We start from the raw sequence: 13,498 nt of genomic DNA, 5'->3' as shown, positions 1-13,498 counted from the left end.
TGATTTGTTAATAATAAAGAATATAGAGTAGATACTCTATATTCTTTATTATTCTATATTCTTATTAACAAAATCTTATAATTTTTATTTGTAGTGATTTACTTAGAATTAAAATCAAGTATATAATTTTTGTATCTGACTTTTAAATATAACATAAGATCACACCTACAAAACTTGTTTTGAGATACTTATTATCATTATGAATGATTTAATGATTGAAGAGGTTTGTATTATAATGAAACAGTTTTATTAGGAATGATGATGATGATACAATATATATAAATTCAGAAATGATGTCATAAGTATACTTGTGTGTTGAAGTAAAATACTATTTATAATTTTAATTGTGCATAAGAACAAGAATATTTTAATTGTGCTATGTGCTGGTTTACCAGCACATCAGCACAATTGAGTTTTGATTTTTGAGTTTTAATTACAACTAAAAAAATATAGTAAATTAAAACATTCTGAATAATATAAAAAATGATTATTTAATTCTGATAAAATTGGAATTTATCCAATAAGTTGTTTTAATATTATCAAAATTTAATTATATTATTATTAAAGTTAAAGTTCACAATACATTGAGATGATATAAATTGAGGAGCTTGAGGGAAAAACAGATATCTGGTAAAACTATAAAAAAGAAGTTTCATTAACAAATTTAGATTTGTATAGCATTAACCCATCTTTTAAGAAACTTTCACAGCTTAGTTGAATGTCCCATGGAATCCATATTACTTAAAGTGTTGATGAATTGAAACACATCCTCCTTTATCCCAAACTTCCTAATGTAATAATATGCTATTTTTTTCACCAAACTCTTCAATTATTAAGATAATTTATATAAGATATTTAGTTTTTTGATCTAACAAAATAGCAATTGCATTTAATTACCATTTTAAAGATAAGAATTTGACAAATAAAATATTTGATATAATTTCCTTAAAATAAATAGAATTTTAATAAAACAAAATAAATTTAAAAAACAAAAGGACAATATGAATTGTTAATACAATACTTCATTTATAAAAAAAAAAATATTATGTAATGTTTTTGTTTTTAATTAATTTCGTAATAATTAGAAATTCAGAATAAATGTGAATTATGAAATTTGTTTTTTTCTTTTGTATTAAATTTTGCAAATAAAACAAAAATTCAAAAGAATTTTCTAACAATAATTATGAATAAAATATTTACAATTAAATCATGTAAATAAATATCAGTTAATGCTAAGTTTTGGCAAGAATGTTAATTATAATTTAAAGGAATATTTAATTTTGATATTGAATGAGAAAAAGTAAGCAAGATAAATTTTATCTGATGCAATTTTTTTTAAAGCAGTGACGTCATTAAAAATGGATGTAGTCATTCATTATTTTTGACATTACTACTAAGGCTTGGTCTTGACACACCGCTTAATTATTGCATTTGATTTGTTTTTTCTTTCCTTAAATTATTTTAAGGAAAGAAAAAAACTGTCATTTTAGTAACTTTGGTATGATAAATTTATCACATCAACTAATTTCCTAATCACAAAATAATAATTATAGTAAACCCTTGATTTAATAGGCAAAAAATTTCTTTCTTATAGGAATATTTAAAACTTCTATTTGTGAATAGAGCATGATAAAAGGTTGGAATAGTGGTCAGAGTCAATGAGTTTAAATTACTCGGTGTACATTATATTACTTTATTCATACTTATGCATCATAACATATTTACACATCTTGCACTTCTAAATTCATTACTAATACACATTTTTAAAACACATTCAATTTAATAAACTTTTGGTAATAGTGAACATTCCTTCCCCAATCAGTCTGTTAAAATTATAAACACGGTAAACACTCGATTTATCATATTTAATTACTAATTATAAAAATTAATAAACTTTATTTTATAATTTAAATTAAAATAAATATAATTAATGATCTTTAATATATAACAAGAAGTTTTAATTAATTATTTTTATTAAATATTTTTTAATTTTATGTGTGTCAGATGAAAGTATAATTTAAATGTAATTATAAAAATGCAAAAAAGTTTTAAATTATTAACAAATAAAAAGGTGATCTAATTTGTGACTCATTCTTGAGATGTAATTGGCCTGCATCATAATTATTTTGTAATTACAATATTTTCATTAGTACTTTTCTGTATTTTATTTGCTACAGTGTACTGAAATGATCTCAATAACAGTGGAATAAAATCTGATAATAGATGATGCAACATGTAGTTTAATAAATTGTGAGTACTGTTTAAGTCATGCAAAAGTCTATATAATCTTGTACCTTAATTTTTCATCCACTTCCCAATTAAATGTTAGACCAAGAAGAATTTCAATAAGTCAGTGTTTCAAATATAAAACTAAAAAATATATAATTAAAAATTATTTTTAATATTTTTTAAGAATTTTTTATTCACATAAATGCATTAAAATGTAAAATATAAATTTTTTCAGCTCTCATAGTATTCTTGTTATTATGCAATCAAAAATAAAAGCATGGGATACTCATACTTTATGGCTGCATATTATAAGGTTTTTGAGTAGTGAAGCTCATACTTTCTATCAATTTTTATGGTTTCTCTGAGTGCCCTGTGCATTTTTGATTGTATAATAACAAGAATACTATGAAAGCTGAAGATTTATTTTTTACTTTTTAATGCATTTATGTGACTAAAAACATTTCTTTAACATCTGAAATATACATATTTAAAAATTATTATTTACAAAAGAAAGAGAAGAAAAAAAAAAACAGAAAAGTTTGCTTGCTACTGAGTTTGAACAGAGCATAGGGACATGTGGCCATAAAATCCATCAATTTCAGCTACAACTCAAATCTTTGCCAAGAGTAAGCTTTGTGACTACATTTTGATAGTATAAATTGTAGTCAAAGCATCCCTTGAAATACAGTACTTAGTTGCAATTATTGCTGCTTTTCTATGATTGGCTATGAATTTGGCTTGCATCTTATTGGTTGAAGAAAGTCAGGCATTAGAAACTATTGATAAACTATTTCTATTAAAGTATGTCAAAAATGTTTTATTTATATCTAATACAGGCAGGTACTGTATGTGCTATTGTATTAATGAAATACTGTACCTCCAATAAAAAATATTACTATTTACTGTATGCTTTTAATTGAAGACTGTTTTCAACTTTTCAATCCTTAGTTTAAGCATTTCTAATTAAATTAATTTTTGTAATCTTACATTTAGCACTTTACTTTATCATGATGGTGCCAAATATTATAAGCTTCGCTGATAATAATGGTAATAAACCTTGTTGAAAAATGATTAACATTATCTTCTATAATTGTTTTCTGGTTATGCTGTAATGGCTAATATTAAAAACTTCCATAGTTTAACATAAACTTTTTTTATCTTTTAAATGTGTTTTAACACATTTATTTAAAAACACACAAAATAATAATAACAAATAAATGAATAATTATTAAAAATTGTTTGCCAGTAATTTACAAATACCACTTCTACTATTTAAAGCCAAATTGTCAATAATGAAGTCTTTATTGTTACAAAATTGTTCAGAGCTTCTAGTTTATAAATTTTTAAATGTTGAAAAATATATTTCTTAAAAAGTATAGAATTTCAATCATATTTAGCATGATTAGTTTAGAATGTATGATTACTTTTTGCAACAAATTTTATCAACATTTTGGTTATGAATATATCATTTTCAAATGCTGAAATAATTAATGTTGAATTTATTATTATTTTGGATATTTTTTGAGGCAATTGTTATATTAAATCATTCAGTATTACAGCCATATTTAGATGCCAAGTTTTGGTATCATGGTGTCCAAGTATTGATTACAGTTCAGTCAAATAACCAGAATTTGCCAGTTGTATTTATACTTTAATTAATGTGAAATCATTTAGTACTTTACAAAAAAATATATATTTCTTGAGAATATACATACAGGATGAGTCAATTTCATTCGGTCTCTTCACTCACTGTTGAGGTAATAACAATTATACGGTGGAGTCAACCTTTTATTGTAGGCTACTCATCCACAATCTAATGCAAAAAAGTTAAAATAGTCCTCTAGCGGTGGCACAATGATAAAATTAAAAAATACATTTTAAAATTGAAGGGACTGAATGAAATTGTTTCATCCTGTTTAGTCTCAAGAAATATATTTTTTTTGTAAAAGTAAATATGTCCCGGCAATTTTTTAAAAAACATTTAGTAATTTGTTTAAACACAGATGATACTGCCATCTTGTAGTAAATTTATAAACAAGTAGAATTAATTTTAATAATTTTGAAATTCTGTTTTGTTTATATATGTATATTATTGTGTTTTTATTATATATAATTATGCTTACATTTTTGCATTTTAGTTCCTTAACTGTTTTTAACATAAAATAGTATCTTTTCTAATTTATTATTATAAATTGTTGATTCAGTCTACTATTAAAATCTTTAATTTTTAAAACTTAACCTATTTACTCCATCACAAAATATAGTAATAATTTGACTTCCAATGGAAAATTTGGTATTGGTGAAGATATTGTAGACTTTTAAAAATTTTTAATTATAAAATTTGTTACTTTAGATTTTTAAGTTTATTAAAGTTAATGATTTAATAAAATACTTTTAGGAAAAATTGACAAGAATGAAATAATGAATGCATTTGAAAGATTAGGTATATTAATTGAGGAACAAGAAGCATTAAAATTATTAAAACGGTAAGAAAAATTTGATTGATAATTAATTAAATATAGATGAATTTAAAACAAAATTATTCAAAATAAATTTAATAGATGCAGATAATTTTATTAATTTAAAAAAATCAACTAAATTGCATGTACTGTATATTATATATCAGCATAACTATTGTAGTACGTATATTATTAAAACCAAAAATAATTATTTTTGTTGGATTTAAAAATTCTTTATATTGAAAAAGTTTGAAATTTAATTTGTATGTTTACTAAGGAAGTGTTTTGTTGCCTGTTTAACAATATAAACATTAAATTTTTTACATTAAGTATTAAAAAAATCCTATATTATCGTAAAAAAATGTTGTTGTATTTTCCAAAAAAGTAGAGTTCATAAGATATTGTAAATTGATTATACAAACTTTTTTAACAGATTTGTTAATGAATAGTAAATAAATAATGGCTTTTTTCAGAGCCATGAAGATTTATGGTTGTGGCTTAATAACAGGATAAAGTACTTTAATATAACATTTTATTTTAATTTTAATAATTCAGCAATTATAAAAAATAACTAATTAAAAAGTTGAAGAAGCAATAGTATATGTGCATAGTAAGTCAAATACTGTTTTATTTTGTTTAAGGGATATGAGGGTCAGGGATCATCATAGAATTTAAAGCAAAAATTTGAGTAGGACTTATATTTAATTTGAATTATTTTAAATAAATTTAATTACATTGATATTTGTTACAATAAGACCATAACAAGAAAGCATCCATTAGTAAAGTAAATTAAATTTATTTGAAATGCAATAATTATATAACCTAGAAACATAAAAGTCAAGCTAAACAGTTTGAACAAATTCTCAAAATTTCCAAGAACAGAATGTCAATCGTCAGAGAAAATTATAAAAAAGAAAAAGAAAATACAGTGGGTGATTGGTTAACAAACATAATCCATTCCAAGACTATGTTCACTATCTGAATTGTTTGTTAACTGATTATTGATTTACCATAGATTTTTGTGGAAATTTGATTAATTCATTTTACAGACCCCAAAAAATAAATAAAAAATTATATACTTTCATACTGTGATTATTTATATGTAATAATAAACTAAAAGGAATTTCTCCATTTTTGCATGGATGGCACATCTTTGTTACTCAGATGCAATTTTCGTTACTTCTTTATCAGATCAAGTCTTTTTGATTATATCATTCTTAGCTAAGAATTTATTTACTGTAGAGCTGTTGAAATCATCTGTTTATAATATCAGACATCTTCTGCCCACTATCTACCTTGGCTATTATCTCTTGCTTAGTTTCTATAGTGAACACAGTTCTTGACACTCCACTCTTTTTAGGCCCCATAATATTATCAGTTTTTTACATAGAAAGTTCAGAAAAAGCACTTAAAAAAATTCAGAGAACCGAAATTAACTAGTGCAGAAAGGGTTATGTATACAACTGTGAAAGTCTCATTCCATAAACCATGCATAGATGCCATTAAAATATAGTTTTACAAATCTTAAATGCAGTGTCACTTGTGTTTGTTCTGTGAGGTGTTCATTATCCGAACATTTGTTTGTTGTCTGAACATAAAAATCTTTCGTGAAAGTCTTTGTTGTCCGATTTATTCTCAGTCTGTTTAACCGATCACCCACAGTACTTCAAGTTACATATTCAAAATGTTTGCTATTTTTAAATACTTTTTAAGTAGCATTTTTAAGTAGTCCTTTTTTAATAAGTATTTTATGAATTTTTAAACTAAAATGCATAATTTACTTTTCTGAAATCTAAATGATTTAACAAAAACAATGATATAATTTAAATTTTAGGGTTTTTTTTAATTTCAATGTTTGAACCCTTTCTGGTATTTGCATAAAATGACACCTATGAAATTATGTTATCTTAATGTAATTTTATATTAATGGAAAATTTTGCAAATATCACAGTGTACAGTACTTAATGCTGTTAACTGTATTTATAAATTTAGTTGCAATCGGGGCTGTGGAGTCGGGAAAAAATGTGTCAACTCCGACTCCCACATTTTAAATTTACTTCAGTTTTTTTTATTTAAATGAAAGAAAATTTATTATATATTTATTAATTTTTTAAAAATCTTTTTGTATTTTGTTATAGTTCATTCATTTTAAATACAAAATGCATCAATGTATTATCAATGAAACATGATAATACATTCTCCCAAAAAAGTCATTTTCAGACAAATTGTATAGCCTACATGTATACAAGAGACAAAAAAAATGTGTTGAGAGTATAGAATGAGTACTTCCCCTATGCTCAGGTTGAATTGTCTACTGCATTACTGTAAATGTTTCATAAAAACATAACTCATTTAATGTCTTACCTTTAAATACTGGGGCTGAAAAAGTGATCATTTAATATATTTTGCTTCTCTCTCTTTCCAATTGTTCTGAGCATGCTATCCAGTATAATGATATGGCATATTACACTATTGTTTTACAATATTTTTCCAAAACAGTTTGCACTTCCAACATCCTCTCATTGATTTCTTTGTGGGTTGTCTTATCTTCCCTGACATCATTTTACCCACAATACAACCACCTTCTTGACAAAAACCAGAAGCAGAGAGGTGGCCAAAATTAGCATGGGACTGACTTGACAAATTTGTGAAAGGAATTGAAATGTCTTGAAAGCTTTTAATATTCCAACATTGGATATTATCCTTAAACAGCCCTTTCCAAATATATGACAATGGGATTTTTAATGAAAGAATGTTTCCCACGGACCTTCCAGACATACAGGGAGAGAATTAGCCATTCAGTCTCCAATTCAAACAAAACTTGATGAGCATGTAGCCATTAACACAAACAGTTCCTTGTCCAAATAATAGGCCAACACTCAAGCATTTCTGGACCTCCTCTAAACAGACAATTTTCAGAAACAAAATGGGCCTCTGAAAATTGACTGTTTAGCTTATAAGGCTTTGGAAATTTCATGTTTCCTGTCAGCAGTAATAGCCAAATGGGCACGACACCAAGCATTAGAGTGATACATAGGCTCAAACCTCAATTTTTTTTTTTTAAATTTATTTGTAACATAATTATTTTATTATTTTACTGTATCATTATAATTATTATTATTATTGTTATTATGTTTAAAGCTTATAAAACAAATTAAAGCAGATTACAAAAAGTTGGAATTAAAAATACATATACTGTGTTACAGTAGTGAATAAGCTTCAGAACATTATTGTGTATGGACAAAAAAGACAAGTCTGTTATGAAAATGGGCATGGCTTTTTTTGTTTTTTTTATTGTTAACATTATGGACCATTTCCTCATGTATTCATGTTTGTTATATTTCAAATATACCAATACCACCATATCTGAAAATAAATATGAAGAAATAAAACTCTTGTTTAATGACATGAAAGAGTTAAATCTGCAGATATGTGATTTTCACTAAACAGGAAATGACATCATGGTCTTTTGAATGCTTCTAATCAAAAATGGCACTAGTGTTTTCTATTCAAAATTAACATCTCTACAACCCTGCCAAATATTTACACACACTTCTCTTAGATCATACATTATAAACAAATGTACAGGATGTATTATCATATTAATGTCATTTTGAAGCATCCTTAAAGTCCAAGGCCCCAGTAAACACTGCATTCATTCATGGATTAAAATGGTCTTGCACACTTCTTGACACATCTTTACTTGTTAGTTTCTTGTTTTTCATCCACAGGCTTTTTCACTGGAAATCTACCAGCTGAAGCTCATTCACTCTTGTGGGTTACAGTAAATGCCAACAGTAACATTCAAGTCACATTTTCCTGTTGGTCATCAAGCAGTAAAACCAGCAGTGCCCAAAAACTATAAAAAGGGGATGTACGGTACACAAGCTATAAAAAAGACATCATAAATATGCAAGAAGCTTCAAATCCTAAGATTCAACATCAGATCAGCATTCCCACAAAGTGGTGCTGGTTGCACTCAGAGCTAACTTGACCTTGAAAACAAGGAATGTGGTTTTCATAAACTATGATGAGATTGCAAGGAATAATGGACAAATATAATTCTTTAGTTTCTATTATATTTGCAGAGTAGGCTAGAAGTCATAAATTTTCTGTTTTGTTGATATTGGGATTTGTGGTCCCTTGGGGATAGAAGAAAAAAGGCAATCCAGACAAAAAGAGGGAGCATTTGCTCCAAATGCCCCAATACACAGACATCCCTCTAAAAAACATATTATTAAGTTGTGTAGAAGTAAAAAATATGTAATGGAATCTGATTTCTGATTCATTCAGTATATTCTGCAAAAATATACTGAAGGAAATTCTTTGCATAGTGAGGAATCCAAGCAGTGCTTGAGAGATGCTGTAAAGCAGTGTTTCCCAAATTTTTTCAAGCCACCACTCGTTGGTATCATAAACTTATACCCAATGCCCCAATCCATTATCCCTTGTGTGAAAAAACCTTGGAAATATTGTTAGAAAAGCTTTTGTCCTTGCTGTACAGTACATTGTATTTAATGGTTTCCAGATGTGGAGAACAATGTTTTTTTTCTTACCTGTTTTAACAGAGGAAAGGGATTGTCAGTGACCAGAACCTTCACCTATGGTCATCATTTGGTCACGACCCTGCCTCCAGTGCCTCCTGCCCTTTGCTTCTTTTTGCCCTCTAGATTTACTCACTGCCCTCCAGGGATGGTAGTGCCCACTTTAGAAACCACTGCTATATATAATTTGATTAATACAGTGTAATAATAATATGAAAATAATCATTTGGAAAGAAAAAATTTGTTTAACTGTTGAATTCGCCTTACTTCCAATAATCCGGAAATCTCCTTAATCCAACACTGTTCTGGTCCCATATATTTTGGATTACTGAGATTGTACTGTACTGTATACATATTTTTTTTAATCAAAAGTAGTTTTAATAAAACAGTTTTTTAAATAAATATTAGATGATTTATTTATTCAATATATTTTTTCAAAATTTCCAAAAGCTTTAAAATATGATTGTATTTCATTTCAGTCACTGATATTTACTTTGTAGAAGACAAAAGAAGTTCTTGTTAAACAAAGATAACAGAAAGAACTGAGACTAAATACTCATGGATATTAAATGGTAGTGGTCATATGTTGTTATCTGTGCACTTTGCAGAATGCTGAAATAAAGCCAAACAATTGTCAAATTATCAGACTATAATGTTATACAATACTGAATGCTAAGTAAAGTTCAAAGAAACTTTTTCCTAAATTTGTCTATTAGAGTTCTCAGAAACATTAAAATTGAATTAACATTTAAAATTGGAAAGTTGCATTTCAACTCTATTTTAACTTCAGGTTTGAGAGAGGGGGTTCTATACTATAGTACAAAAATGTTGAAGCAAAATTGTTTAAGCATTAATGCTGCAGAAAGTTGATAAAGGCTCAAAAAAGAAAGACATTGTAGCAAAGTTTGGAATTCCTGTGAATAGTTATCAACCATAATAAAAAAAATCATAAATCAGTTTTGAAGTTAGCCAATGATGTAGATGAAACAGTTTTAATGTTCTTAATAAGAATGAAGGATATTACAAAGAGAACATTTTTTAATTGTTCTGTTCAACAAAAAAATTACAAATTTTTTAAATGAAAATGTAGTTAAACTAACTTGTAAGTTTATATTTCATTATTATTATAATTACCAAAAAGTGTTATTTCTGTATAACAATATTTCTCTGTAGCAAATTTTTTTCAGAATTTAGCAACCATGAATAAATAAAAGCTATTTGTATCATATATATGATACAAATAGCTTTTATTTATTTTATGTATATGTATATATATATAAAAATTGTAATGAGGATTGATTGTTATATATATGTTACTGGCCAAACCCAATTTCAGGCCAAACTAGTTTATCCTACGCATGTTATGATATACTGGTTTAGCCTAGGATAATCTAGTTTGGCCTAAATACTTTAGGCTTAACTAGTTAGACCTAGGCTGAACTGATTTATGTACTACAAATAGGTGTCAGTGTAAAAAAAATTTTGTGTAATTCGAAATGCCACCACAGTACACCCGGTTGTTAAAGTGTACCTAGGTAACCCCAATGGCAGTGCTTCGGTTAAGTTGGTTTGGTTAGGATAACTACATTTTTAGTAAGCGTTTCCTTTTTTTTTTCTTTTGTTCAAGAACTACTGTGAATCAATAACTAGTGACATTAAACAATGGGTGGCCTGCCAGAGGCTCCCCTCCGGGAGGAGTCTACCAGGAGCATGAACAGTCTGAAGTGCTGCCATTGGTGTTACCTAGGTACACTTTAACCCACCCTGTAAAAATAAATAAAAGATTAACTATTTTATATGTTACACTAAGAAACACAAACAAGTTCATTTTTAATTTTAGTTTGACTTTAAAAGTTATTTTGTTTGAATTTTTGAAAATATTTCTGAAAATTAATTACGTTCAAAAGTGCATGGCTTAATAAAAAAAAAATACAAACTGATAAGTACAGCAGAGTGTCGTTTATCCGAATCAATTGGGGACTGGGGTTGTTTGGATAAACGATTATGTACAAAAAAATATATTAACCTATCTCATGTTGAAATTTTTCTCCGTTGCCTGTCGCTTTGCGTTGAATTTTCGTCGATGTTAAGCCTAATGTAAAATTTTTAAAATAATAATCGTGACAATTGTATCATTAAAAGTTATTTCTTTATTTTTTACAAACAAAATATATATATTGAAAAAAAAAATTATACTTTAGAAGTTAATCTAGTATCAAAAATGTTCAATTCAGCATGACACACAGTCCTTGGGAAAAACACCACACAAAAGTGTGAGTGCTGCCAGCTAAAACACACACATCAACAAAAAAAATATTGGAGTAGCCCAAGATATAGCCAAAGATTGCAGCGCCACAGCACTAGCGAAAATTTAAATTTGCCGACTGGAATTCTTTCGGATAAACGACACTCTACTGTACTGATTAGCTTATTTTTATTTTATAGTTTTGTACAAGTGTTGTGTCACTGCTAATCAATACCGTTTTTTATAATTAAGTAGACTGTGTTTGAATAAGTATTGTTCATCTAATTGATTGCCTTTTAATTTTATTTTAACCATTAATATACTTAAATCAGATCTGGCCAACCCGCGGCCTGTCACATTAAATTGTGTGGCACGCTAAGCAACATTATATATCTATTAAAACTTTTCTTTCCCATTATGTGTATAGCAAAACAATTAAATAAATGAAAATTTGCAGGTGTCATTGTTATAATGCGCAAGTGCGAGTACGAACTCTTAGTATAACAATGAAATCTTATTCATTTTGTATTTGTTTTACTTTTTTAAAAGCATGTTTGCCCATTGTAATGTTACATGTGATCAAAGTGGTCTGCAAAAAAATTTGGGTCTGCCAGGCCTGACTTAAGTAATAATTCTAAATCATTTTGTCCAACTAGTTTGGCCTGAAATTGGGTTTGGCTGGTAACATATATATACAGTCAAATTTCTATGTAACAATCAATCCTCATTACAATTTTTATTAATAATACAGAATATATATTCTTTTTATGTTGTATTGTCTTAATTAAAATCTGTTTTATCATTATTTGCATTGTTTTATTTTGTAGAATGGATAAAGATGGAAATTTGACAATCACATTTGATGAATGGCGAGATTATCTTTTATTTCATCCTAGTTCTGAACTTCGTGATATTATTAAATACTGGAGGCATGCTACAGTAAGTTAAAAGTATAATTTATTCTAATGAATATTTTAAGATAAGTTTAATTATAAGATTTAGATTTTTATTAATGTCTGATTATCATGATGATGGTAATTTTTTGTTTTTTTAATAATAATTCTGTATTTTTAATTATCATTCACCAAGAAGAATTAAATTTAGATAGAAGTTATGCTTGCAAATTTGATTAGAAACAAACTTTTTTATATAAATTCAAACCAAGTTAAACATTTGAAATGCAGAGCATTCTACACTTTAATGACTTAATTTTATTTATATTAAGAATTAAAAATATTTTAAAACAAACATTTCTAAAAATTAAACACATTGAACATTATAATCTTTAATTTTTTTATTCTAAGGCTATCAATGCTTGCCACAATTGTGGCAAATTTAGTTTGTCTTTGTTATTAATTGCAAACTTTTTGCACCTTATAAATTTCAACAGCTTTGTCTGTTCTGAATTTTTTATACATTGTAAACTCTGTATTATTTTCATTTTCTCTCCCCATTTTGGGACACCCTGGGCTCACTTAGAAATTGGACCAATGCTGTTGCATACGCTTTTTGGAGTCATAAATTGAATGTAAAGTTGGACTGCAGGAAGACCAAAGTGAAGAGAAATATAAGCTATTTTATGAAGATTTTTTTTCTAAAATTACTTCTGAAGATGTAGAAGGAAAAAATTTGCATGATTATATAAAGATCAATAGATCACTGTAAAAAGAAAAATGTGAGTAGGCCTTAAATGATAAATTAGTAACAAATAAATGTGTTTAGAATATACATATAGGAAAAGTTTTGGACTTTTTTTAAAATTAAAATTTCTCTTTTAGAATGAGTAGGTTTTAAAAATTTAATTTTATTAAGAAATGAAAAAAGATTTATTTTATAAAAAATTATTTATAGATTTAAGTTATCCTTAGAAAGGGTCTTGGGAAAAAACCAATAAAAAAATAGTGTAATAAAAAATACAAAAAGAAAAAAATATATTTAATGTATAGTCTTCATCAAATGTGAGTATACTTATATACAATGTAGCAAAATCAAAATTTATATATATATATATAATACAAATA

The 13,498-nt window shown here is 26.6% G+C and overlaps 1 protein-coding gene across 1 annotated transcript in view; it reads left to right on the top strand.

Annotated features, from left to right (window-relative positions):
- LOC111633640 (calcium-binding mitochondrial carrier protein SCaMC-3-like) overlaps positions 1-13,498 on the top strand; it is an 88,615-nt gene that overhangs the window by 12,778 nt on the left and 62,339 nt on the right. Inside the window, exons 3-4 of the mRNA XM_023378245.1 lie at positions 4,628-4,715; positions 12,305-12,416. Of these exons, the coding sequence (XP_023234013.1) occupies positions 4,628-4,715; positions 12,305-12,416 (200 nt within the window). The remainder of the gene's footprint in view (positions 1-4,627; positions 4,716-12,304; positions 12,417-13,498) is intronic.

Source organism: Centruroides sculpturatus, unplaced genomic scaffold (genome assembly GCF_000671375.1).
Source record: "Centruroides sculpturatus isolate CEXI.00-Female unplaced genomic scaffold, Cexi_2.0 scaffold837, whole genome shotgun sequence".
In the NCBI taxonomy this organism is placed as follows: Eukaryota; Metazoa; Arthropoda; class Arachnida; order Scorpiones; family Buthidae; genus Centruroides; species Centruroides sculpturatus.
This window is presented reverse-complemented; position numbering and strand designations above follow the sequence as displayed.